The 27,792-nt window shown below is 35.2% G+C and overlaps 3 protein-coding genes across 3 annotated transcripts; 2 read left to right on the top strand and 1 right to left on the bottom strand.

Moving 5' to 3' along the window:
- Window positions 1–886: 886 nt before the first annotated feature.
- LOC148598787 (uncharacterized) lies at window positions 887–9,327 on the bottom strand. The gene is made up of 5 exons (XM_088560075.1): window positions 8,992–9,327; window positions 6,669–6,820; window positions 2,208–2,440; window positions 1,616–1,761; window positions 887–1,046 (listed from the first exon to the last, which is right to left on the bottom strand). Exons 1-5 carry the CDS (start codon window positions 9,185–9,187, stop codon window positions 970–972), a joined length of 804 nt encoding a protein of 267 aa, XP_088416201.1. The 5' UTR covers window positions 9,188–9,327; the 3' UTR covers window positions 887–969.
- A 137-nt stretch (window positions 9,328–9,464) lies between these two features.
- LOC148598788 (uncharacterized) lies at window positions 9,465–11,022 on the top strand. Its single transcript, XM_088560076.1, has 3 exons — window positions 9,465–9,609; window positions 10,027–10,326; window positions 10,820–11,022. Exons 1-3 carry the CDS (start codon window positions 9,545–9,547, stop codon window positions 10,827–10,829), a joined length of 375 nt encoding a protein of 124 aa, XP_088416202.1. The 5' UTR covers window positions 9,465–9,544; the 3' UTR covers window positions 10,830–11,022.
- Window positions 11,023–13,574: 2,552 nt separating this feature from the next.
- Window positions 13,575–17,481, top strand: LOC148598789 (uncharacterized). The gene is made up of 3 exons (XM_088560077.1): window positions 13,575–13,831; window positions 14,358–14,654; window positions 15,995–17,481. Exons 1-3 carry the CDS (start codon window positions 13,776–13,778, stop codon window positions 16,260–16,262), a joined length of 621 nt encoding a protein of 206 aa, XP_088416203.1. The 5' UTR covers window positions 13,575–13,775; the 3' UTR covers window positions 16,263–17,481.
- The last annotated feature ends 10,311 nt before the right edge of the window (window positions 17,482–27,792 follow it).

The raw sequence follows: 27,792 nt of genomic DNA on the forward strand, positions 1-27,792 counted from the left end.
ATTCTTTTGTATTATCAATTCACACGCCAATACTGAACCAGACAAGAAAATTATTTCACCTTTATTCAGATTGATTTGACCCATCCTTTGCTTAACCCTTGTTGATGTATGCATTTCGTGACTAAGCATTGTAATATATACATATCATAATGCAGGTTAAAGGCTAAAGTTGCATTTAAAAACTACCGAAATGTTTTACATCTGACCACACTCATTAAACTGAGCTTCTAGAAAATCCTAGCCTCAGTTTGGCCAAATAAGACCTCTCACCAAAACCTCCTCGTCCGCTCAGTAGACACGATCAGGAAGACATAAAACAGCATCGGTAGTAGAATTGAAACTGTTTCGAAAGATTGAACAATGTTTCCATTCACAGAAAGAATACCTGAAGAGAAGAGTGTATCGTTTCCATGGTTATATCTTTAGTAGTTCCTGTCAATTGTTTGAACAAGGAACAGACATGGAACGTGTATGCGATTGAGTGCAAATAGTAGGTAAAAAGGTTTATAAAAAAAGAATAAAGAAATAAAATAGACCAATAAATTTCCCTGTTAAGTTCTCTTCAGGCTAGTCAAACATTTTACCTGACCACTGGCACTTTAATATGAAAGCTTTTAAATAAGTAAACTACCTGTGTACAAAAAAGGTTGAACTGTTACAGTCATTCAAACGCTATATTCCCCTCCTCGAAATAAATAGGTTCCACAGTAATGTACTTCAATATTTTATGATGCTTATATATATAAATTAGTTTACATGGCACACCTTCTATCATACATACAATCCGCAAGCTATATTTCATAACAATTTACTCAATATTTTTAGAGATTGATCTGAAAATATTGTAGTTGCTTGTACTTTGGGATATAACAAATGTGTCAAAACATATTTTCATTGTGTATTTATTTGTGTAAAAAAACATCCGAGTTGTAAATGAAAGTAAAATGAAACGTTTTAAGATATTTCTCTTTACGTCACATCCATATGTTCATTTCTAGGAATGTAAGGTTCAAGATCACTTCGAACCGATAAAAGACGTTCAGCCCCTGAAAGAAAAGATTTATATAAATTTTACAGCAATCGTTATATCAAAACAATCAACATGCATCACTTTGTATATAAATTTGTTATATAGGTCCCTGACAGTATTGAACAATTTAGATTCGCCTACCTCTCTGCATTATTCTAACAATGAACATACTCCAGTGTAATCATTGGATCATTTCATTGAATGGGAATAGTAAAACTCATATCGTGTCAGGTAGATTTTTTGTCACTTTCATATACCATTTCAATTATTTATTGAAATACGAAAAGTAGCACACAGTTCACATAAGAAAAACTAAAACGGATTTGACATTTTAAATAGTGAGAACATGCATTTTTTTTTCAAGGTAGTACTGTTTTTTTTTTAAGTTATACTAAATACGCTCAGCAGACGTTAGTGGCACACCTATAGATTTGTTTGAATAAAGCACCACTATCGTATTTCCATGCAACTTGGTATTTTGGTAGACATGTATGTAGTTTGTACAATGACGAACTTTCTGTGGAAGAAATCGGACCCTTGACTGTTGTGTTAAGGCAGCCCTGATTACATAAATGAAATTATTACCTTTATAGAGGTCTCCAGGCCGAACGGTTGGGGTTTTCGCTCTTTGCGCCGGATTTTCAAATTCCGTATCAAGATGGCTGATTCTGTGTTGGGCCCCAATCACTACCTCCATATCTTCTCTGGTGACTCCTTTGATGTTTTTTGGCCTGGATGTAATTAAGAAAAAAAATTGTAGTCACTAACAAAACATTTCCATTTAAACTATCAAGTAGAAAAGAAAAAAAATACAAAAAATGAAATATTCAAGTCATTCAATGATTTAATATTTTAGTTACATTCTTGATAATTTACTTTCAAATTTCGAACTAAATTACAATTTTCGACTACAACTACAAAATTCTGCCCAGAAAAAAAAGCACAGAATGCATTTAAAGAGATTGTAGTTGATTCAACTAACTACATAGAAGAGAGACAAATGAATCTAGTGTATAAACACACATACGTAACTGAAACAAATCATTTTCGCAAAATGACATATGTCAATGCCCTGGCCATTTTTTTCGATTTCGGCTTCATTGTCTACCTCTATTACAGTGATAACACCCAAACAAGTAACTATGTGAATGCAGGTACAACCTTTTTGCGTGCTTACTTTTCCCGGAAGTCATCTGAATGTCTCGTGCTTCCTCTAGCTAGTATTTCATACAAACGTCCAAGATAAACATCCGTTAATTGATCATCAGGCAATTTATGGGTCTGTCGCTCTGCGTTCCATTGAAGCGTTAATTCTTTAAGATTTTTTACAACAGTATCTCGTATATCAGTACGACATGACTTCAACTGAGTTTCGAACAATAAAAGTTGGGCTTCCAGTATGCTTTTAACCTAAAAAAAAGATATCACCTTAATAATGAAAATAAAAAAAAAACCAGAACATTCAAGTATTGGGGCAAAATAACTTCCAGTCGTATAATTGAACTAACAGTATCAAATGCAGTAACAACATACTTCTAATTAATTAGAAGAGGTTCATATTAATTGTCAAGTCGCCAATATTGTTAGCGACTTTTTGTACTTGTTATTTTAGTACTGTACATTCGTATATGATTTGCATAATTACATGTGTATATATTACACTGAACACCGCCTTATGCTGCTCCCGTAGAACCGTCAATTCTAGCTTCATTCGAGATCAAAATTTACCTATTAAATACTTTACATGTACAGGTGTTCTACGGGTGTTCATTGTTTGTTTGAGAGCGGAAAGTTCATATTAAAAGTTGAAATGATCGGTTAGCATTGGACTTTCTGATAAATATAGCTGAAAAACGACCAGTGGCCGAGTTATTTTGATTGAGATACATTCGGATCGGCACCCGATTTTAGATAGAGCATATCGCAACTTCGTTTGTACATGATGTAGGTCGATTGACGAACTGTCGTTACAAAACAAAGTTCAATGTTCAAAGTCGGTACATATAAAACATTGCAACACAAGCTGTAATGAACTTTTGAAACCGAAATAAGCTTTGGAACGTTCTAAAATGTCACGTTTAAATTATGTTCGAAAAAGGAATATACTTATTTTGCTAATAATGTGCAAATGTACGAGATGTGAAATGGAAAAATACATGAATGTATATTATCAATCAACCTAAAATCTTTAAGTTTCAGTTCTAGTGATTTTCTGAAAATTCTGAACAAGTCCATACGTTGAGAAATTCACTGATTAATTTGGAGTAAAATTTAGTAGAGCATTGGATTTGCCTAGATGTTGAAAGCAAGCAAAAGTCAGTGGCATATATTATTTGACGATTAGCCACTTTGAAGACTTCCATCATTGATTATTATATAGATTTTTGGATCCAAATTCATAAATTGTTACTTTAGAGTGATTTTAAATTAATTAAGCAAATCTAAAAGGTGTAAACTGTCCCAAACCAGGACATTTTGTATAAACTCCTAAAACATTGGAAACAATAAAACACTCCCGCAACACCGCGGTCATTTAGAGCATGGTTGTAAGTATGTACAGTCTTGTAGGATGAACTGTTGTAAAACATTATATGACTGGATAATTCAGAAAAGGTATCAAAAGTATCTTGAACAGATGTCAATATAACGATCTGAATTTTTAACCAGTAGACTTGTGTAAAAAGTTGAGGGCTATGCAGAAGCAATATTGTGTAAATTATTCTATTTTTAGATCATTGTCTTCCAAGAGCCAGGGTTGCAAGGTAGTAAACCCCACATAATATTGTCAGTGCTGTTAGTGTACACATGCAGCTTTTAGGTGATGTATAGTCTTCTTCAGGTTAAACTAAGGTAGAAGCTCCATAACTCATTGAACGTAGTGAAATTAACATTGAAGCCTATGGAACTCTAGTTGTTTGCAGCCTTTATTTTCGTTTTTCTCCCTAAATAACCCAAACGGAATAATCATAAGCGAGAATGACTAATGCGACTATGCATAATAACTATAGCACACAAAGGCACGAAGATTAATGTATCATGGAAGGAAGAGAACGACACACAAAATGAGGTCTTCTCATTTAAATGTATAGATTCTTCGTGCTTTGTGTCCACATATTAACAATGGGATTCAGGCACAGTTTGCTCCAAAAGAGGCAGTCAATCAGGAATTTTGTATCGAAACAAATTGAATTTTGTTACTTATTTTTTTTTAACTTTTCAAATACTAATAGTTCGCATTTTAGTTGATTCCTTTGTTTGATTTTTTTCAAAAAATGAAAATTTTGCAACTTTTTTTTTCAATAGAAATTGAAATTACAATTTATGTTATTTGTAGCTTACGCCAACTTGATGATGTAATTCGAATTTTTAATTAGTTTTCCGTTTATTCCTTTTTTTTTTTAAATTCTATTGCAAAAATATTTCCAATATGAAAACCCAATTTCTAACTTCTTTTAATCAAATCAAATTCGAAGGATGAATTTTTTGAAGTGTTTCCAAAGAAGCATATCTGTCATATTTATTTGTACCCGGATAGACTTCTTTACATAACTAACCGTGTGCAAACTCTGGCCTTTTAAACAAATTAAATCGATGTTATCATCGAATTTAGCGAATATTTTCCTAACAGGTTTGGTTCTCAATCCTATTTACAGAAATCCCTTTTAACAATTCATGAAAAAAACCTGATTATTTAGCTTTTTAAAAGCTCCTGAATTAATTTAAAACTGGATATTGCCACTTAAAAGACATATAGACAAGTACCAAGGTTGATTATGCAACCATTTAACGCGTGTTGAAGGTTTCTTGTGTTTTAAAGGTCATTTTCGCTAGAGTGGTATCACGAAAACGCTCGAAAGTCAAAATACTCCACCAAAACAATTATTTTTTTAATTTGCTCTAATTTCAGCGTCGGGGTATAAAGTATGTTTGTCAGCCATAGTAATTTTAAACTAGAATACTTCATGGGAGCGCATTGGTAATAACGTATGAAATAATAAATGATGGGTAATAAAAAAAGAACCGAGCAAGTGAAATACAATGTCTATGCAGCAGTCAAACATATAGTCAAAAGTCTGTATAATACAGGAAAATTTCAGGGTAAAAATTGGAGAAAACCGCAATGGTCATGCCTTGGTACAGGCATTTCCAAATTAAAAGATGGGTTAAATCAGTTAAAACTAACCCTCTTTGTCACGTATACAGTCTACATATTATTTTTTAAATATATGCCTATGCTATTTTGATTGATACGCAAACAATACAACTTTTTGTGTATAGTAAATGTAGCAGTCGCTGTGGTTACATCGGATCCTCTCCGAAAATAAAATCCCAAACCCTTCTCTCCAAAAGACACAGTGCAATCTTGTACCTAGTCAATGGACGTACACGTACAATGTATTACATTGTAACGTTTGTTTTGGAAAAAAGCGCATATTAAAGTTTTACCGAATAAAACACATAAAGCTATATTATGTAGTATAAATATCCTCGCTGTTTTCAGGAACGACTAAAAAGTACGAGTTATAATGACTAATGCCACATTTGAGCTGTTAAGGAAACGGTAACAATAATTTGGTTTTTGTAAAATTAATCTATTCCAAGAGTAATCAAGGGAACCAAGGTTATAGTGGAAATCAAAAGAATATAATCCAGGGACAAAGACCAGACATGGAAAACAGACATACACAGCAAAGAACATAAAGTAACTAAAATCATACATACATGTACAAAAACAAATGATCGACTCGGGCTCCACTAAAAAACTGGGAGCATGGACCAGGTGCACCGGTAGAGTAAGCGTCCTCTGTTTTTCCAGAAACACCCACCGAGTTCCTCATAAAAAGTCAAGTCGGGAGTAGACAAACGAGGAAAGGAAAACTATGACCCGTTGAATAAATCAATTTTCATGGTACCTCATAAAAATGAAGGAATAGGTCAGCAAGTAAAGGAGCACAATTTGTTCCCATTGGATAGCCGACCGCTTGTTGAAAAACACGTCCACCATGCAAAGCTACAAGTACACAAAGCCAAAACATCTGATGCCTTAAAGCTTTTGGTGGTCGGTTGAAAAAAGGTGAACCCCCTATGTCATTGTGATTTTTCGATTTTTGAATGCATGTACTGTACATGTTTAGGTTTTATTTTGAAATTACTTAATTTAAAAATGTTAGCACTGTCGGCTCTCGAATACTACCGTTTTCCCTGTTAACGCAACTGAGAACCAATCCATTCTCGGAAAATATTCATTAGCTTCGATGATAAAATACAAATCGAATCATAAATATTAGTAAATGATGTAATCAGCTTTACGAATGTCGGCTAATTCGGTTAATACCATGGCTTGGTATGATTCTATGATTCATTTTGAGCGTTTCGGAGTTCATCTGTCTTTAGTTATTATCATTACCATGGAGGGAAAATCGAGTTGACCTTACATGTATCAGACATGATTTTACTAAAACTATGTGCATTTTCTTACATGCAGTTTTTACTGTTCCTGTTTCATTCGAACCGGATTATTAACGGACAAAATATTTATGAATTACATGACCAAAATATAGTTATTATTCGTGCTCATAATTTGTATTATTCTGTCTTTCCTAGCCATTATCATATTGATAAATTAGTTTTGTCTTACGTCTCTGTCCGATTTATGGGATTGGTTCGGGATATAAATATCTGATCTCTTCATTCCTTTGGAAAGTTTGGCATTTTTAAGTTCCCTGGTCTCGTGTTCTTCAAGAATACCAATCACGTTCCCATAAACTTCATAAACCATCTGAGCACTTGCTGAAAAGATAATAATGACATTGTATCCAATCTGATTCAATAAACAAGAACACTGTCTAAAATAAGTACCATTTAAGAAGCCGAATATTATAGAACGCCTAAACTGTCTGTCAATTTTATATTACTTGCTGAGGTTTTATAATTACATGTGGTCATTTTGTACTTACATTAAGTAGGAATATTTTGCGATTTCGTATTCAAGTTCTGTCATTTCGTCTTTACGTTCTGTCGTTATATGATTACGTTATGTCAACATATATTTACGTTATGTGGATTTATCTTTACGCGCAGTATTTTTTTTTATTACGTGAGTTCGTTGCGCCTTTATGTTATGTCCATCTCTAGATACTTTATATGCATTTTTATTTTCTTTACGTGCAGTGATTTTTTCTTATGTACTCCCTTTCAAAACCCATGTAAAACAGGACATGTTCACAGTAATTTGACGTTTTAGTGGTTAAAAAGTGAAAGAATAAACAAAAATGGTAAGTGCAGTGTATATATAGCGTTTTTTCTATTTTTTTCTTTTCACCACTAAAACATTAAAATTATTTCGCTTGTTCATTGTAATTGGAGCAGTTAATGGCCATTTGCGTTTTCTTTGCATTTTTGCTGATGAATTACACTTTCATTTTGCACAATATATTTAATGGATAGATTACCCAAATTCATTTCGTCCAGCACTATTCTAATGGGGTTGTAACGTCTATTTTGCCTTTTACGCTCTGATTTGAAATTGACACGAAAAGTTCCGGAGTAACAGAGATCGACATAACATAAGGACGCAACGACCTGTCGTAGTAAAGATAATTATCGGTATTTTGTTTAAAATCCCTTTGATCTTGTTAAACGATAATTTTCAATTTCACGCCAGTCGAGTGAGAATGAAAATTATCGCTAGTTTCTATGTCACCGCGTGCAAGCAACAGCGTAGGAACATTTCACGACCCAAATAACCGTCTGTTTGTTTACTGCGTATGCAATAATGGCTAATTTGTGGCATTATTTTCTAGTCTACAATGGAAAATGAATAAATACAGTAACTTACCCGATTAGAATGAATAAATCCCAAAATTATTCAACAAATTTTAAACGAGACCGTCATAGATAACCGATTTTTTATTAAAAAAAAGTGTATCTCAGCTTCACAACGTACGTGACGTCACGTAGCACGTCGCTGAAAAATAGTCCCGAAAGAAAATGTGCAGCGCTTATGAAACTTACATATTTAGGTCAAGAAAACTGAAAATAAAAGAAAACTAATACCTCACAATTCAGCAAAACAGCCATAAACAGATTCCGCATCACGTAAAATACATATAGACATAACGTAATCATAAAACGACTGAACGTAAAGACAAAATGACAGAACGTAAATACGAAATGACAGAACTTAAAGACAAAACGACATAATGTTAAGATGATCCTACATAACGTAAATACAAGGTGACCACATGTAATTTTAACACCTCAGCGAGTAATACAAAACTGTCAGCACATAAACAAGCGGTCAGAAAAGATTTTTTGTTGGGCAAGTCTGTGTAACAAATCGAAATATCAAGGAAAAACTCAGAAAATGGCAACACTGCAATGGCCCTGGCTTGGGACAGACATTTCGATTGAAAAGGTAGGTTAAACCAAGTTTTTAATGCGTTAGTTAGGCTCCCCGCTTTCGTTATGGTTAATTATTTCAGCTATAGAATAACGAACAGTCCACTTTTATATTCACCGTTTACGTCGAATCTGGTGGAAACTATTTACGGTTCAATCCTAGGCTGAAAATGGACGTCGGAATTGAAAGCTGCGAAAACAGTAACAATTATGTGGAAATACGTCCCCGAGCATGAAAAATATCTGAAGTGCTTCTGTGGACTGAGGAATAAATCATATTTCATAACTTCTTGACCCAGATTGACCGCGATGTAATTGAAGAACTTTTCTGAAATGATTGTGAATGTGAAAGTGATCTGCATAAAAATGCCACCGGTCAAAATTGATAAAATCAGTACAATAGGCGACTTTCTGAAATTTATTCAACCACGCAGAGCAATATGGTGTATCTGTTTTGAATGAAATTGAAATTCTGAATAAAAAACGAGCCCTTTATGTTAAAAGCTCAATGTGTGCGTGTTTCAAAGGAAAAAAGTGTGCACAACAAAATAAATGCTTACCTTCCGCAGAGCGTTGGTGCTGTTTCAGTTTCTGTGTCTGTGTCTGATGACCGTTATAGCGCTCGTCATCGTAATAACTAGGACTGTCCACTGCACTTCCATACGTGTAAACACTTGGATTGTGTGTTCTCGACCTATTTCCATTTGTTGTCTTGTATGAAGAGCTGCTACTGTGCCCGTTATAAAAGTCCATCATCTATAAGCCCAAAAAGGAAGCAGAAGCTAGGAGGTTTGCACTTATTATGCAATTAAGCTGTGTCTTTTATTACTTTTCACTCTGCCTGTCATTAAGGCAAGTTGCTTCGGTATGGAAGAATTACTCAAATAGAGAAAATGTGCTCCGCCTTGATATTTATACCAAGAATGTAGGCATGACAAAGGTAATTATAATTCCGAAAAATAAACACGGAATACTTCCTTCTCGGGAATTATCAAATTTTCCAAATTAAAGAGAAAGGCAACTCTGGCAAACTGCCAAAATTTTGATTTAAAATCATATTAAACATTCAATTTATTCAGTTGAAGATTTAAACTCGACAAATCATCCATCGAAATGAGTGACGAGTCGGAGTGGATCCAGCTCAGAAATTTCAAATGTCCCGTAAACGGCTGTCCAGGGTAAGTTTTGTTATCGTCACGGTTGCTATAAATAGGGCCAATCACTTATTAATAAGATTAATCATGCAATGTACTTTGAACGGAAAGTGATTACCGTTACCATGCTTTGACTTGTACAAAAATGTCCCTTGTGTTTTGCTACCTGTATCTTTTTTATTCATCTCTTGATTATATATTTATGAACCAATGATCTATCGCTTAAATCTTGAAAGCATTGAAGACATTTAAATTTGTTCATGCATTTTCGATATTTTTTGCAAACTATAAAGAGCGATTGTAGTCATACGTACATGTTTTGCACAACAGATCTAACACTACTGGATATTAGTGGCAATGCATCAGAATGGGCAACGAATTTTATGAATATATTAATTGATGCTTTGTATTATTTTTAATATTACAATATTAATATTGTAGTGCAAACACACCAAGTAATTGGGTATGTGCCGATTGTCGTACACCAGTTTTTATAGCACAAACAGGATACATGAGATGTGACTCTACAAATTTTAGCAGATACAGCGGGTATGAGCATTATGGAAAACTACTCACGTGGAAATGGAATTGTGGTAATCATGGAAGTCATCCGTACAAGAAGTTTAAAGAAGCAGACTTTCAAGGGTTCACCTTTGCCCTCTCACATGCAGTTCAGCTTATGCAAGAGGCAGGCGCTAAATGGGTTGGAGCACTCTGCATTGAATTGGAAGAACAATATTCGTAAGTAACTACATGTATACATGGATTACACTATGAATGCGTGAAACGTACACTTATTGTACATGAAGCTAGTTGTCTGTTTACTGGAGTACTAGATGAGTACATAACAATTTCATATACATAATATCTTTATTCTCATTATCATTTATTTGATATGGTGCCACATGGCACTTTGCCGTCGTTGGGTTACGTGATATGGCCTTCTTTGTATATATACACGTATTCACTCGTGAACCGTGCGTATTACTTAATATAGATAGTCTACTGGCGAGAGTTGAATTGTTGCTCACAAAGGAGGCATTTTATTAATATCGTATATCTTCCGTCGAAATGATTATATAAACTTACCATTTAAACATACACACACTGTAATTGTTTAACCAAATTATTAATTTGACCTTGCTACATTGTACATGTACAAATGTACATGCAATATACAGATTTAATTTGTTATAAAATAAAACATTTGATGAATATATCTTTTTATTTGCAGCAATAGATGAATTGGCATCATTTTATTGAGAATACAGTTGAAATAAGTACCAAAGCTGTATATTTTACCAATTGTTTTAAAGAACCGAACCATATTCTACGGTATTCGTGTTGAGCCATATTACACACAAGGACCGTTATTTTGAACCATGTCTGTCATTTGTAAATATAGTTCATGAATTATTAAATTTATTATGTCTTATACATATTTATGTTGTTTTGTTACTGCCATATACTGTCAATGGTTTAGACCGATTTGACAAGTAAAGCAAGTTAATAGACAAATTTACATCCACCCGATTCTACAAAAATTGGTATGCCATTCAAACATCGATAACAGTAAGAACTTAGTCGATATCAACATGAGGAAAATTGTTATTGGAAATTCCAAAAGAGGGGTGAGGCAACGAGTTTTACACATATACATATTCAGTAGGTCAGCATTTTCAGTTTCATTTAGTCTAATGCCATAGATTTTCAGCCACTTTCAACATATGTACTATATGAAAATAAATAAAGACAAAACAAAATTGAACAAAAATAAAAATAAAAAACAAAAATCGCAAATACATATATAAGCTCGTCCGCTTAGTAACTGAACGAATAGAAACGATAAAATGTATCATTTCTTTCTAGTTGCACTGGTACATGTAGCTCTTACATAATTATATCAAATATAGAATGCTGCATTTTTATTATATATACCACATGAAATAACAACCGGAAAACAACTTAAAAATTTATCCACCATCATCCTTATATTATCTGCTTTGAAAATTGCATCGATTGCACACATGTATATGTTAAGCATGAAACATAGCCGTCCTTGATACGCTATGGTTGTATTACCAACTTTGTTTCGCATACTTATGGCTAGAAAAAGCATCAATATCCGGCTTGTACCTTCATTTTCAGGAGCAGAAAAACAGCATCATGGCAGCTCTATTAGCGTATATTTTGTAAGAGCAATAGAGATTCAAACCAGTCTCGGAAATATTCGCTAGTTTCGGTAACCAAATACAAATCGAATCATAGCTCCTACAAGATAAGGATAGGCATAACAGTTTGCATGTGTACGAAAACAACGTAACCAATTTTAAGACGTTTCACATTTTATAAGAATCATATTGTTTAACTATGGCGGAGAATTCGACCGAAAGACAACCCATAATTCCTTACGAATGCAGGACATCTCGGCCCATAGACATTTCAGACCATGACAATTAGGATAATGCTTTATGACAATTAAAACTGTATATCGTTACAAATTTTACTATACTTGAAGGCTATTAGAATCAAATCAGAGCGGACAACATTTATCAAAGGTTTTTATATGTTTTTTTTCGGGAGCGTTAAAAGGTTTCGATTTCCTTATATTATAATTTATGATAAAGGGATCAAGTCACCATTTGTACAAGTGTCTCAAAAACTAAGAAATAATTGAACACAAATTAGACTGTACGTCTTCTACACGAAGAACTCACAAAAGTCTCCGCCGAACTGCAGTTGTATGACGGTTATTTGTTGGAGTTAAATGTATTGCGCTTTAAAGATAAAAAAAAAACTCATTTGAAAAAAAAATGACAAGGTCTACATTTTTTTCTCTAAAAACCAAGTTGTTCATGTTAGTGTTATTGGCCTTGATTGGTAAAAAGAAAACATCACGATTTTGTTTTGTTAATTGTTTTTGTTTTGTTTTTGTTGTTGTTGCAATGACTAGATAGACAGAAACTCGGCTGATGAAGTAACATCTTAAAGGCAATACCTACAAGAGCTATCTACGGTCCAAAGTTGTTACTTAGAATTTTTGTCAAAGTAAAACAAAAATGACGATTTACAACTTCAAAAAAAAATAAGACATGGAAAACAGACAAACAAAACAGAACATAAAATAACAAATCAACAAATTTAAAGTGAATGAGAAACTATGAAAGAGTAATCAAGGGAACCAAGGTTATAGCGGTAATCAAAAGAATGTAATGCAGGGACAAAGACCAGACATGGAAAACAGACATACACAACAAAGAACATAAAATGATCCTTATGTTAAGGCCTAAAAGATTCTTCGAGACTAAGTTATATATGACTCATTGTTAGAGTTATAATTACCATTGAAAACCCCCAATATTGGCAATTTCCGTGGTTATGGCTTATCACTTGAAAATCACGATATGTAAAATAAAAACATTCAAATTGTGTATGATCATAATAACGAGACCCACAAAAGTTCTTCGCTGTCCAGGATGTATAATAGCAAATCCGTTTTAGATTCATAGCCCTTAAATGCAAAATTGTAATTCTTACATATCTTGAAAACATTGATACACGTAAACGAAAAAAAAAAAAAAATAAATAAACGTTTCAATTGATGTAATGATCCACATGACAAAAGTGTGATAACTTTCAATGGAAACCGGCTTTCAAGAGGTATTGCATTAAAGATTTTTTTAATCCATGCTCCTTTAATACTATCAATATTAGGTACATGTAGACTTATTGATATTTATAAAAAAAATATTTGCGTCACGCTTCCACATACGTAAATAGCGGTTACTGTTCGCAATGGAATGTTCTGTATTGTAATTGGCTAGTCGATCGACCAATATGTTGTATGTTTTTAAATATTTGCGTCATGATTCTAAGTAAACTATCTACTTCGTAGTAGTATATTTAGAAGTATTTATTAAACTTAAAAATCTCGTGATCAATTCGGTTCTACCAATAGGAAACGGTTAAATGAGAGAATACTTTAAACACTATCATGCATGAATCAAGTTTTGAAGCGTGAATAATAAGATTTTTGAATATTTATTCAGAATTTAAAAGTAATTAGTTTTCATTTTTAGAATTCAACGAAATTACTCCCACGTTTAAAGGAAGTTGGAAGATCTAAAAATAGATACATACATGACGTCGTAATATATGTCAGACAAAGCGGTATTGATTGATACCAAATCATGGAAATCTGGCACCGACTGGACAATTTCAGATGTCCAATTGACGGTTGTGAAAGGTAGGTTTTTATGATATTTTAAGGAATATTTGGTCACCATCAGATTTATCACATAAATGACGCGTATATTCAATAAAACGCTATTTTACGAAATGAACCACCGAGCTGCATTCAAATACTATTCTACTTATAATTCATCATGACCTAAGACTTTTTATAGGTTTTCACACGACAGGTGTATAACATGAAACCTTAGAATAAGTACCTAGTGCGAAACATTGAATAAATAATTGTAAGGTAATGATAATAAAATTAACATATTGGAAAACGAACTTTCAATAGAGACTGCCTTGTGGCCTTTTCCTTGTATGAGTAAAAGTTAATGGACACCAACGCTCCCGTTCGTTTTATTCTCTGTCTCGAAATTTCATTTTTCACTGCTAGTATGCATTTTCAAAATACAAAATGTATGATTAGTAAATAATTTACGGAGGAAAAGTTTATCCTTAAAACCATCGCAGCAACGTTTTTCCACCTAATTAAAAACACGTTTTGTTTTTCATTACACCTTTCTTTTATTTTTCAGTGGAAATGAACCATGTCAGTGGAAGTGCGACGAAGACAAATCCGTGATTCAACTTTCTCAGTCCGGATATATGAAGTGTTCTAAGGTTAATGGGTCCAAGCCCTCACATTTTGGACCAGTTTGCTTATGGAGATGGGCCTGCGGCAAAAACGGAAATCATCATTTTACTAATTTCAAGAACGCCGATGCAGATTTTCAAGGCTTTATTTTTGCCCTCTCACACGCGGTGCAATTGACTGAACGAGCAGGAGCTGCATGGGTGGCCTCACTTTGTTTTGAACTCAATGAACAATATGGGTAAGACTATTTGTTCCTTTAAGTTAAGCTCCATGCAAGAATCAAGCCATGGGTGATTCACCGTCCTTTTCATATTCTATGATAGCCTTGAATAATACGTGTATATTTTTCTGTATAATATGATACTACTTTTGACTGCTTATAGTGTAAATTTAGTCAATCAAAACTAATATCAGAATGTTTTCCATAATTATTCACAGTAGAGTTAAATAAAATTTACTAACCGTAAGTAACTGCTTAGTCAAACGTTCCTTTTTTGAAAAAAAAAAATGTCATCTTGGCATTTTGAAGAATTTCCAGACGAAATATGTTTCTTAAAATGGTATGCGTAAGTCATTAATTAAATTGAGTGTAAACTTTTGAATAATTCTTATAATAATTAAAAACTGGAACTACAATCGAGCCCTAGCAATAGAGAAAGAGGACGTTGTCAAACAAAAACAGTTCAGAATTAAATATACAAACATGTATGCCCGTGAAACACATCGTATACCCAACCACTGTGATTCCCCAATTGTCAACTATCCGTACCTTTGTAGTTACTTTCAAGCTTCAATAATTGAGTTTTTGTCTCTCAACGTTTGATGTTTTCTAGACAGTGTTAACATTAGAGATTTTCTAAAGAAAGCTAAGTGTATGTACATTATACAAGGGATATGCTGTCATCCATTAAAGTCGTCTTTTCAAAAGTTCTTCAGCCGTCATCATGATCTTACCTTCTAACATATATACAATGTGATCACGACCACGACATTTTCAGGTTAAAATAAAATAAAATAAAGAAATAATTAAAAAAAACAAAAACAAAAACAAAAAAAACAGTTATTTTTAATATCAGGATCTATTTTGTTAGTTTGTTTTTGTTGCCATTTAACATAGGCTTATGATAAATCTACGTTTGGTCGCATGACGATCAGCTGTGTCTGCTAGGATACAAAACAAAGGAATTAAAAATGTTTGTGATTAAAACTGGTAATTTGTTAATTTAAAGCAGACTTCAATTCTAATTTATCATTAAACACGAATTGAGTACAGCCAGAAGCGTACTGTATTAATGTATTTTCCTAATTGCTACACGTATAATTGAATTAATGAGTTTTAAAGCTACATACATGTAATTGAATGTAGCCAATGGAAGCAAATAGTAAAGGGGTTATTGTCTCTTATTCCATTAGACAGATACGTCAGTCTATCGGCTTATGATGCTATATGGAAAAATGTAGCAAAGTACTTTTCTGGTTATACATTGTAATTATACTTGAATGGTATGCATTGTTTTTCTTAAATAACATTTAACACTTTAATCTTGCTATATTTACCTTTACATTTTGTATTTTAAGGCGTGGGTCTCAAGCCCAGACTCCATTTAGCAATCGGGAGGTCAAGTTTGATTGTTCCCAAGATCAAGAAAGAACAAAGAAAACAGAAGATTCAGGAAACGCTGAACGTACCTGCAGTGTCTGTATGGATAGACAAGTGAATTCAGTTCTTATACCATGTGGACACACAGTTTGTAAGGAAGACGCCTTGCAGTTGCAACGAATCAATAGAAAATGTCATATTTGCAAGGAACATTTTTCCAGTATTAATAAACTTTATTTTAATTAGACAGCACTGACTTAAAGCAGGGTTTTCGATTATATCTACATGTATATGTTGTATAACTCAGTCCATGATATATATACTTTTTTCAGTTTCTGATTTTATGACGGATATTATATACATTGTAATGAATTTAAGTCTTTAACCGACTTTGTTGTATATGGGACCCTTTGTTGCTCTGTCTTGCGAGGGAGCTGCAATATTGTATCTACTAATGTAGATTTCTACCGGTATTATACTAACTTGCAATGGGATGGGTGCCATTGGCGAGGGAGGACATGCTTACTCTTTTGGAACGCGTGATGTCAATCCCAGTTTTTTTTTGTATTCCATATTGTTGGTGCTTATTTTTTGTATGGACATTGTAACATTTAGTTCTCCTTATGTACAGTTTTAATATGTAATTGATTTTATTCTGTTTGCTACATTATGCGCGTCTTTGTTTCCTGTATTGACATTCAGAACATCAACTTAATTATTAATATTTAATCGTCCTATATTTGACATTTATGGCATTTATTAAGGATATGAAGACGTGAAAATTGAGATCATAATTTGGCTTTGAAATAAACAAATGGTACTAATGTAATTGTTCACGCAAATGAGGTGCTAGTTTGAGCTTTTTTGAAAGTCTTAACCACGCAAAAGAATCTCTATCTCTTAGTCTTCGTGTACTTAATTATGTCTCTATTGCCGTTATTTCAATCCATGAAAACATGAAATGTACGAATGTACTTGTTGTAACACATTATGTACACAAAGCTCATGATAATCTTCACAATGTAGCATGGGGTATACTTTTAACTCTGACCTAAACAAATACAGCAGAAACAAACAGGTGTCATAGTACGCGGTCTGAGATAACTTCCCGTTCATCCCCACTCGTCAACCAAAATATAATTTTCAGCTACCCTTTCACCTTCCATTTACGAATTATTTTGTCGCCAAAAGAACCCATAAAAACTGAAGTACTTTTAATTTTTTTGCTACTTTTTGTACCTCGCCGAGGCAAAAATTCATTTTTCATGTATTTTTACTCCACTTTTTACTAAACGAGGTAAATTGGCATATATAGGTGTCAGCATGTAGCCAAATGTCTAACTTTCACAATAGTACCAAGAAAGTTGTGGTAACTCTTAGTTTGTTTGTTGGGATTAACGTCCGAGCAGCAATATTTCAGCTATATTCAGACAATGAACATGAAATGGATGATAAAATGAACGTGGCATCGTTCCCAACACGGTGCACCACTACGGTTTGCGGTCAGGTTTTCCGTATTATAGCCTGACAACCCCAGCATATAACACACCAGGGGTACCCCATTCCACCACCTGTGGCACACATCCCAGTTGCTCTGTGGGCAGAGCACCTAACCCCCGGCTAGGTTTCTGAGCACTATTTAGTCGCCTTATACGACAAGCCTAGCGCTGCTGCAGGCCTATTCTTTTAACACCCGAACCTGCAAGGGTAACTCTTAGGGTGTGTGGTGAAGTAAGATGAAACAAAATATACCCCTACCCCACAGAAGAATCGCATACATTGTAAATTTAGATATTGTCCAATATCAAAACCCATTTGGTATTTATGTTTCAGTGAAAAATGTTTTATGTGGTATTTTCTGTTTTATAATATCACAATTTATACTTCTGGGATTCTGTTGATGACTTGTGGCGATTTTCGTAGTCAAAATTTATCAATAAATGCAGAAATGGGATTTTCGATTTTCCTGTAAAAAGTCGCATATTAAATTCGACTCTGCAAGTCATTGCTCAACTAAAACGTCAAAATTTCGATAGATACTTTAATTTTTTACAAAAATTAAACCACGAAAAGCTAATTTTTCAAGAAAGAATTAAAAAAAAATGTTCAAAATATTACCCCTACCCAAAGAAAACTGGTCTTAGTACATGTAACAAACATAATTCTCATTCGGATTTTCATATTTTGTTCCATTTCACCGGTAATTGTCAATTGTATTATCAAATACCATACTTCAAACAATATTTTGTAAATTCATATATTCAGATACGATTATATAGAGTAAAAGCTTTTTAATGGGCCCAAGTCATAAATATTTGAACTTTTCAAGTCCAATAGCTGAAATATTACCACCTCTACCTATGTACAAAATACCTCAACATGCACCAAATGTTAATTTTAGCATTTACATGTTGTAAAATAGACATTTTGGATACTATTGTATCAATAATTAATGTATCTAACATATCTGCCCGTTTCAGCCGCGTATTTTTTTCAGTTTCCATTTGACAATAATGAGTTTTTCTTACGAAAATAGGAATTTTCGGATTTTCATATTTTGTTCCATTTCACCGGCAATTGTCATTTGTATTTTAAAATTCCGTACTTCTGACAAGTTTTTGACTATTTCAATGCAATCATATAGGATAGTAGGTTTCTAATGAGCCCAAGTCATAAATATTTTAATCTTTCAAGTCCAATATCTGAAATATTACCATCCATGAAAACAAAAATACCTCAATATGAACCCAAATGTTCATATATATATTTTTACATATAATAGATGTAAGAGAGTAATCAAGGGAACCAAGGCTATAGCGGTAATCAAAAGAATGTAATCCAGGGACAAAGACCAGACATGGAAAACAGACATACACAACAAAGAACATAAAGTAACTAAAATCATACGTACAAAGTAACAAAAGTAAATGAGCAACTCGGACTCCACTAGAAACTGGGAGCATGGACCATGTGCACCGTAAAAAGGTATATTGGTTACTAGTGTTTTAATTATAGATGTATTCAGCATTATTGCTCATTTAAGGTGTATATTTGTCTGTTGCAAGTGACGATAATGAGTTTTTCATAAAAATGGATGTCATATTTTCTTCTATTTTGCCTGTAATGTACACATTTTTTTTCATGCACTCTACTTCAGAAAAAGTTGACACTGGATTTTACGAAATGTCTCAAACGTTTACAAACAAACTGCATTTTAATGTAATAGGCCAGATGGAATTTAAGAGCAAAAAGTTCAATAACCATCATCAATTGTGTGAAACCTATAGATGAGGTTGGAAATTGATTCAAGACAGTTAAATGTTTGATTGACTTGAATCAGCAGAAATTGAGTCAAATACCAATTTATTAACATATTGCGATATATAGCTGGTTTCATTTCCAATCGCCTTTGAATATATAACGAATTATCAAATATTAAATACTTTACAGACTAAAATTCTATTTGCAGACATCAGTGTTTAAAGGATACTTTTTAAAAATTTCACACGTGTCAATTTACATCTACAACCTTTTTTTTTCGAAAATGTTTTCAATTTGTAGTTCACTAATTTATGCTGTTGTGTCTCATAGAAGTTGATTGGAACCAATGCTGCAACTTGGTTGTCTTCCAATATTCTACTCAGTCTATTGTTGCGAAAGTCTATGTGATTAAAATCATTCAATCGTCTATTCCCATTTATAAAGGTGTTGTAATATCCAACATCATATATTTGGGTTTTAAATTTATCCAATGGATGTATTGTTGACAATAAAATCCTAGAAAAAGGCAATCCCCCAAATGATAGATCTAGCGGAGACATGTTATCGAAATTTCTATCCGTTTCTTTGTTTTGTCTAAAGATTTCTATTTGAGAATGTGATATTCTATAAAATCTCCAATTTTGTTCATTTGATATGATTGGTGTCGGAACTGTGTTAGTGTGGTCTGATGTAGTTAGAGGTTCCGGTGTACTACTGACAGTCTGTGTTGTAGGAAGCTCCGAAGAAGTAGGATGAGTTGAAGTTTGTTCATTTGACGTGGTTGGTGTCAGAACTGTGGTAGTTTGTTTTGTTGTAGTTTGACGATCCGGTGTACTACTGACGGTCTGTGTTGTAGGAGGCCCTGAAGAACTAAAATGAGTTGAGGATTGTTTTATTGACGTGATTGGTGTCGGAATTGTGGAACTGTGGTCTGATGTAGTCGGAGGTTCCGGTGCAGGACTGACAGTCTGTGTTGTAGGAGGCCATGAAGAACTAGAATGAGTTGTAGTTTGGTCAGTTGACGTCATGGGTGTCGCAATTGTGGTAGTATGTGCTGATGCAGTTGGAGGTTCCGGTGTACTACTGACAGTGTGTGTTGTAGGAGGTCCTGAAGAACTGGGATGAGTTGAGGTTTGTTCAGTTGACGTGATTGGTGTCAGAACTGTGATAGTTCGTTCTGGTGTAGTTGGAGGTTCCGGTGTACTACTGACAGTTTGTTTTGTAGGAGGCTCTGATGAACTAGGATGAGTTGAGGTTTGTTCAGTTGACGTGATTGATGTCGGAATTGAGGTACTGTGGTCTGCTGTATTTGGAGGTTCCGGTGTACTACTGACAGTCTGTGTTGTAGGAGGCCCTGAAGAACTGGGATAGGTTGAAGTTTGTTCAGTTGACGTGATTGATGTCGGAATTGTGGTACTGTGATTTGCTGTATTTGGAGGTTCCGGTGTACTACTGACAGTCTGTGTTGTAGGAGAACTGGGATAAGTTGAGGTTTGTTCAGTTGACGTGATTGGTGTCAGCTGAAGTGTGGTAGTGGGAAATGATGTAGTTGGAGGTTCCGGTGTATTACTGACAGTCTTTGTTGTAGGAGGCCCTGAAGAACTGGGATAAGTTGAGGTTTGTTCAGTTGACGTGATTGATGTCGAAATTGTGGTACTGTGGTCTGCTGTATTTGGAGGTTCCGGTGTACTACTGACGGTTTGTTTTGTATGAGAGTCAGAAGAACTAGCATGATTTGAGGTTTGTTCAGTTGGCGTGATTGGTGTCGTAACTGTGGTAGTGTGAACTGATGTAATTGGAGGATCCGGTGTACTACTGACAGTCTGTGTTGTAGGAGGCCCTGAAGAACTGGGATAAGTTGAGGTTTGTTCATTTGACGTGATTGATGTCGGAATTGTGGTACTGTGATTTGCTGTATTTGGAGGTTCCGGTGTACTACTGACAGTCTGTGTTGTAGGAGGCCCTGAAGAACTGGGATAAGTTGAGGTTTGTTCAGTTGACGTGATTGGTGTCAGCTGAAGTGTGGTAGTGTGAAATGATGTAGTTGGAGGTTCCGGTGTACTACTGACAGTCTGTGTTGTAGGAGGCCCTGAAGAACTGGGATAAGTTGAGGTTTGTTCAGTTGACGTGATTGATTTCGGAAATGTGGTACTGTGGTCTGCTGTATTTGGATGGTCCAGTGTACTACTGACGGTTTGTTTTGTATGAGGTTCAGAAGAACTAGGATGAGTTGAGGTTTGTTTAAATGACGTAGCTGGTGTCAGAACTGTGGTAGTTTGTTTGGTTGGAATTTGAGGATCCAACGTACTACTTACAGTCTGTGTTGTAGGAGGCCCTGAAGAACTGGGATAAGTTGAGGTTTGTTCATTTGACGTGATTGGTGTCGTAACTGTGGTAGTGTGAAATGATGTATGTGGAGGTTCCGGTGTACTACTTACAGTCTGTGTTGTAGGAGGCCCTGAAGAACTGGGATAAGTTGAGGTTTGTTCAGTTGACTTGATTGATGTCGGAATTGTGGTACTGTGATTTGCTGTATTTGGAGGTTCCGGTGTACTACTGACAGTCTGTGTTGTAGGAGGCCCTGAAGAACTGGGATAAGTTGAGGTTTGTTCAGTTGACGTGATTGGTGTCAGCTGAAGTGTGGTAGTGTGAAATGATGTATGTGGAGGTTCCGGTGTACTACTGACAGTCTGTGTTGTAGGAGGCCCTGAAGATCTGGGATAAGTTGAGGTTTGTTCAGTTGACGTGATTGATTTCGGAATTGTGGTACTGTGGTCTGCTGTATTTTGATGTTCCAGTGTACTACTGACGGTTTGTTTTGTATGAGGTTCAGAAGAACTAGGATGAGTTGAGGTTTGTTCAGTTGACGTAGTTGGTGTCAGAACTGTGGTAGTTTGTTTGGTTGGAATTTGAGGATCCGATGTACTATTTACAATCTGTGTTGTAGGAGGCCCCGAAGAACTGGGATAAGTTGAGGTTTGTTCATTTGACGTGATTGATGTCGGAATTGTGGTACTGTGATTTGCTGTATTTGGAGGTTCCGGTGTACTACTGACAGTCTGTGTTGTAGGAGGCCCTGAAGAACTGGGATAAGTTGAGGTTTGTTCAGTTGACGTGATTGGTGTCAGCTGAAGTGTGGTAGTGTGAAATGATGTATGTGGAGGTTCCGGTGTACTACTTACAGTCTGTGTTGTAGGAGGCCCTGAAGAACTGGGATAAGTTGAGGTTTGTTCAGTTGACGTGATTGATGTCGGAATTGTGGTACTGTGGTCTGCTGTATTTGGAGGTTCCGGTGTACTACTGACGGTTTGTTTTGAATGAGGCTCAGAAGAACTAGGATGAGTTGAGGTTTGTTCAGTTGACGTGATTGGTGTCGTAACTGTGGTAGTGTGAACTGATGTAATTGGAGGTTCCGGTGTACTACTGACAGTCTGTGTTGTAGGAGGCCCTGAAGAACTGGGATGAGTTGAGGTTTGTTCATTTGACGTGATTGATGTCGGAATTGTGGTACTGTGATCTGCTGTATTTGGAGGTTCCGGTGTACTACTGACAGTTTGTGTTGTAGGAGGCCCTGAAGAACTAGGATGAGTGGAGGTTTGTTCAGTTGACGTGATTGATGTCGGAATTGTGGTACTGTGGTCTGCTGTATTTGGAGGGTCCGGTGTACTACTGACGGTTTGTTTTGTATGAGGCTCAGAAGAACTAGGATGAGTTGAGGTTTGTTCAGTTGACGTGATTGGTGTCGTAACTGTGGTAGTGTGAACTGATGTAATTGGAGGTTCCGGTGTACTACTGACAGTCTGTGTTGTAGGAGGCCCTGAAGAACTGGGATAAGTTGAGGTTTGTTCATTTGACGTGATTGATGTCGGAATTGTGGCAGTGTGAACTGATGTAATTGGAGGTTCCGGTGTACTACTGACAGTCTGTGTTGTAGGAGGCCCTGAAGAACTGGGATGAGTTGAGGTTTGTTCAGTTGACGTGATTGATGTCGGAATTGTGGTACTGTGGTCTGCTGTATTTGGAGGTTCCGGTGTACTACTGACAGTCTGTGTTGTTGGAGGCCCTGAAGAACTGGGATAAGTTGAGGTTTGTTCAATTGACGTGATTGGTGTCAGCTGAAATGTGGTAGTGTGAAATGATGTATGTGGAGGTTCCGGTGTACTACTTACAGTCTGTGTTGTAGGAGGTCCTGAAGAACTGGGATGAGTTGAGGTTTGTTCATTTGACGTGATTGATGTCGGAATTGTTGTACTGTGGTCTGCTGTATTTAGAGGTTGGGGTGTACTACTGACAGTTTGTGTTGTAGGAGGCCCTGAAGAACTAGGATGAGTGGAGGTTTGTTCAGTTGACGTGATTGATGTCGGAATTGTGGTACTGTGGTCTGCTGTATTTGGAGGGTCCGGTGTACTACTGACGGTTTGTTTTGTATGAGGCTCAGAAGAACTAGGATGAGTTGAGGTTTGTTCAGTTGACGTGATTGGTGTCGTAACTGTGGTAGTGTGAACTGATGTAATTGGAGGTTCCGGTGTACTACTGACAGTCTGTGTTGTAGGAGGCCCTGAAGAACTGGGATGAGTTGAGGTTTGTTCATTTGACGTGATTGATGTCGGAATTGTGGTACCGTGATCTGCTGTATTTGGAGGTTCCGGTGTACTACTGACAGTCTGTGTTGTAGGAGGCCCTGAAGAACTGGGATAAGTTGAGGTTTGTTCAGTTGACGTGATTGATGTCGGAATTGTGGTACTGTGGTCTGCTGTATTTGGAGGTTCCGGTGTACTACTGACGGTTTGTTTTGTATGAGGTTCAGAAGAACTAGGATGAGTTGAGGTTTGTTCAGTTGACGTAGTTGGTGTCAGAACTGTGGTAGTTTGTTTGGTTGGAATTTGAGGATCCGGTGTACTACTGACAGTCTGTGTTGTAGAAGGCCCTGAAGAACTTGGATAAGTTGAGGTTTGTTCATTTGACGTGATTGATGTCGGAATTGTGGTACTGTGATTTGCTGTATTTGGAGGTTCCGGTGTACTACTGACAGTCTGTGTTGTAGGAGGCCCTGAAGAACTGGGATAAGTTGAGGCTTGTTCAGTTGACGTGATTGGTGTCAGCTGAAGTGTGGTAGTGTGAAATGATGTATGTGGAGGTTCCGGTGTACTACTTACAGTCTGTGTTGTAGGAGGCCCTGAAGAACTGGGATAAGTTGAGGTTTGTTCAGTTGACGTGATTGATGTCGGAATTGTGGTACTTTGGTCTGCTGTATTTGGAGGTTCCGGTGTACTACTGACGGTTTGTTTTGTATGAGGCTCAGAAGAACTAGGATGAGTTGAGGTTTGTTCAGTTGACGTGATTGGTGTCGTAACTGTGGTAGTGTGAGCTGATGTAATTGGAGGTTCCTGTGTACTACTGACAGTCTGTGTTGTAGGAGACCCTGAAGAACTAGAATGAGTTGTGATTTGTTCAGTTGACGTGATTGGTGTCGGGACGTTGGTAGTGTGGTCTAATGTAGTTGTAGGTTCCGATGTTCTACTTACAGTCTGGGTTGTAGGAGGCCCTGAAAAACCAGGATGAGTTGAGGTTTGTTCAGTTGACGTTATTGGTGATTCAACTGTTCTTGCGTGGTCTGATTCAGTTTGCGGTTCCCATGTGGCAGTTTGTGTTGAAGGCACCGATATACCACTGACAATCTGTGTTGTAAGAAATTCTGGAGTACTAGGATGATGTGATGGTTGTAGAGTCGACGTAATTAACGCTGTTCCTGGTGTAATGTTTCGATAATAATACCTATAGTGAAAGGGATACCTTCTTACTGTTCGTCTGGTGTTATATCGATTCCTAAACCAGCCGAAACTATTTTTTCTTCTATTGTTTTTTCTTGGATTTTGAATATGTCGATGTTCCCAGACAGGGAACCGGGATTTATATTGCCCCTTTCGATATGGAGTCACTTGTCTATTCGTAGGTCGATGTTTTGAGGACTTTTTTTTGACGTTGGATGGTTTTCGCTCTGTGAGGAAGCGGTGAGAAGTAAACCATGAACTTCCACGATGTTTATTTGGTTTGTTTGAGTTTATGCTGGCTGAATGTGGTCGACGTTGAGAGTTTAAACTATTCGAACTGAAACGTGTTTTCCTCCAGAAACGAAATATAGAAGACTGTCTATATGTATGACCGTGTCTGTTTAAATTGTGTCTGAACTGCATTGATCCCTTGCGGAAACTTGAATGGCTGTCGACATATATGTAACAGGCTATCAAAATTACAAACGTGCTGATCTTTATGTCCATTGTAATTGGTACCCTATAAAAAAGAATAATATAAAATATGAAATACATCTTGTATTGACTGTGAAATCACATTATTATAGTATTAAACATATTAAGAAAGCAAGCGTGAGGTAGTTTATCTACAAATCAAGTCGAAAGTTCTACAGTTTAGTGGGTAAGTTTCGCGGAGAGGGAGTTGCGTATTGCTGCAGTCTTTTAAATAATGTAAAATATTTTTTTGAAAATATTTAATATGACCTTCACTACACTGTGTATAACATGATTTTTGTTAAGATTTATATACAGTTTATTTATAAATTCTGCAATACAGCAAAACTTCCCTTTAAGCCCAGATTAGCTAAAAAGGGGTTCCTTGATTTCATACACTCTTCACACCCAGATATTGTGTGAAGACATACACAAAACTCATTATTCAAATTAAACAATTATAAATAATCTTGTACAATATCACAATTTATTTATTGCAAGTATCAGCCACATGCACCTCTACAATTATTAAATCAATGAACTCCAAAATCAATCAATACTTCGTTCATCTGCACTTTTAAATTTCCCGACTTCTTTGGTTGGTTTTGAATAAAGATTGGCCAACAAATGTGGAAATTGTCGTATTCGCGTATTTTTTTCTGATAAAAAAGAAGTACGTGTACTTATACAATATATTTATTTAAAAAAAAGCGTGGATTATAACAAAGTAATTAGCTGAATGTAATGAAATTTCTGAGTATTTGTAATTTCTGGAAAGAAACTTGTAGAACTATGTAACAAAAATGTATGCAATACTACATAAATGAAAATCAAATTAATTTATTAACCTGATTCGCATGCGATTGGAATCAGCAATTTGTACAGACCTTTGACCAGAAAAAAAGTTAAATGTGCAAAGTATTTCAAATGTTTCACCAACAAAGCAACCCCTAAAACACTCGGCTATACTGTGTATGCAAAGCACGTATTTGCAGTATATGTTCCTAAAAGACCCATAAATAAAACCCGTTATACAAGAATTGAAAACAAAATCAAGGTACATCTCCTTTAACATGTAAATTTCATATTATTGTTAGTACAAGGCACATCCTAGTCATATTGTAATGATCATGTTAACATACTTTTTACTTTCCTAAACTGTTCATTATAAAAATGCATAATTTGTGATATTATCTTCTCAATATAACATCCGTTTTATTTTTATCAAACATGTTTTTAATTTATTAATACCTATATATAGAAAGCTCTGCAAAAATTATAGAGCATGACGTTACACAGCGGTTTCTCTATCAATACAACCTATGCTCTCAGAACTACTGGCAGGAAGTGATCTGCAGCAAATCACATGGTGAGAATACAGAGGTTTTAAATATAAGTCACCTCGGCATGCAGATAAGTTGTGCTATGTCTGCCGGTTTCTAGGACGTCACCAAACTTATAATACATAAAATTTATGTACACGTACCTATTGATAAAATCTCTCTAGCTTAACACCTCATATTTAGTTTTTTTAAAGTGTGATTCTATCAAGGAACTGCGAATAATGATTCATTCCATACGTTCTTATATGATATGCCTATAGAGCATGCTTTTCCTTTTTGTGTATAGAGCACCTAAACCGACACAACAACCAGTTAAAGATTGGTGATTAATCTATCCGTTAAATGGTGGTCATTCCTGTTTGATGGTTTATATATTTATCTCGTCTTTCCGTTATACACATTTTCAATTAACTATAACAATTTTGAAATTAATTCTATAGCTTCGTATTTCATCAAAGCATTTGTTCATAAAAAGGAAAACTTCAATTTGAAACTGAAAAAAAATATGCCAAATTTGAAAATGAATCGATAATCCAAATGTTTAGTTAATTTAATAAAAGTCGTAATTAGACCTCTCAAAAATCATTATCAGATCTGTAAGCGATCTGTAAGAGATCGCGCAACAATTGATCATTAAACCGTTAAAAAAGTGCACATTTATGTTCAAGGACGAAATTACTCCATGATTGAAATCATACTTTTTTTTAGTATTTCCTGTTTTTTATGGCTTTTGTCTTATGTTATGTTTTGTTTCTATAATAAATAATGATTGAATGTTAAGTATTTTTAGTATGCAATATTTGCATGGATTCCAAAAAGAAGGAAATATATAAGAAACTATTTTTCTATATAACAAAATGACATAAAACATATTGCAATATTAGAAATTAACATGAAATTTGAAAAAAAACAATATTGACGAAAAGG

The sequence above is a fragment of the Perna viridis genome, chromosome 14 (assembly GCF_037379345.1).
Source record: "Perna viridis isolate PV_CMFRI_1.1 ecotype Kerala chromosome 14, ASM3737934v1, whole genome shotgun sequence".
NCBI classification, from domain to species: Eukaryota; Metazoa; Mollusca; class Bivalvia; order Mytilida; family Mytilidae; genus Perna; species Perna viridis.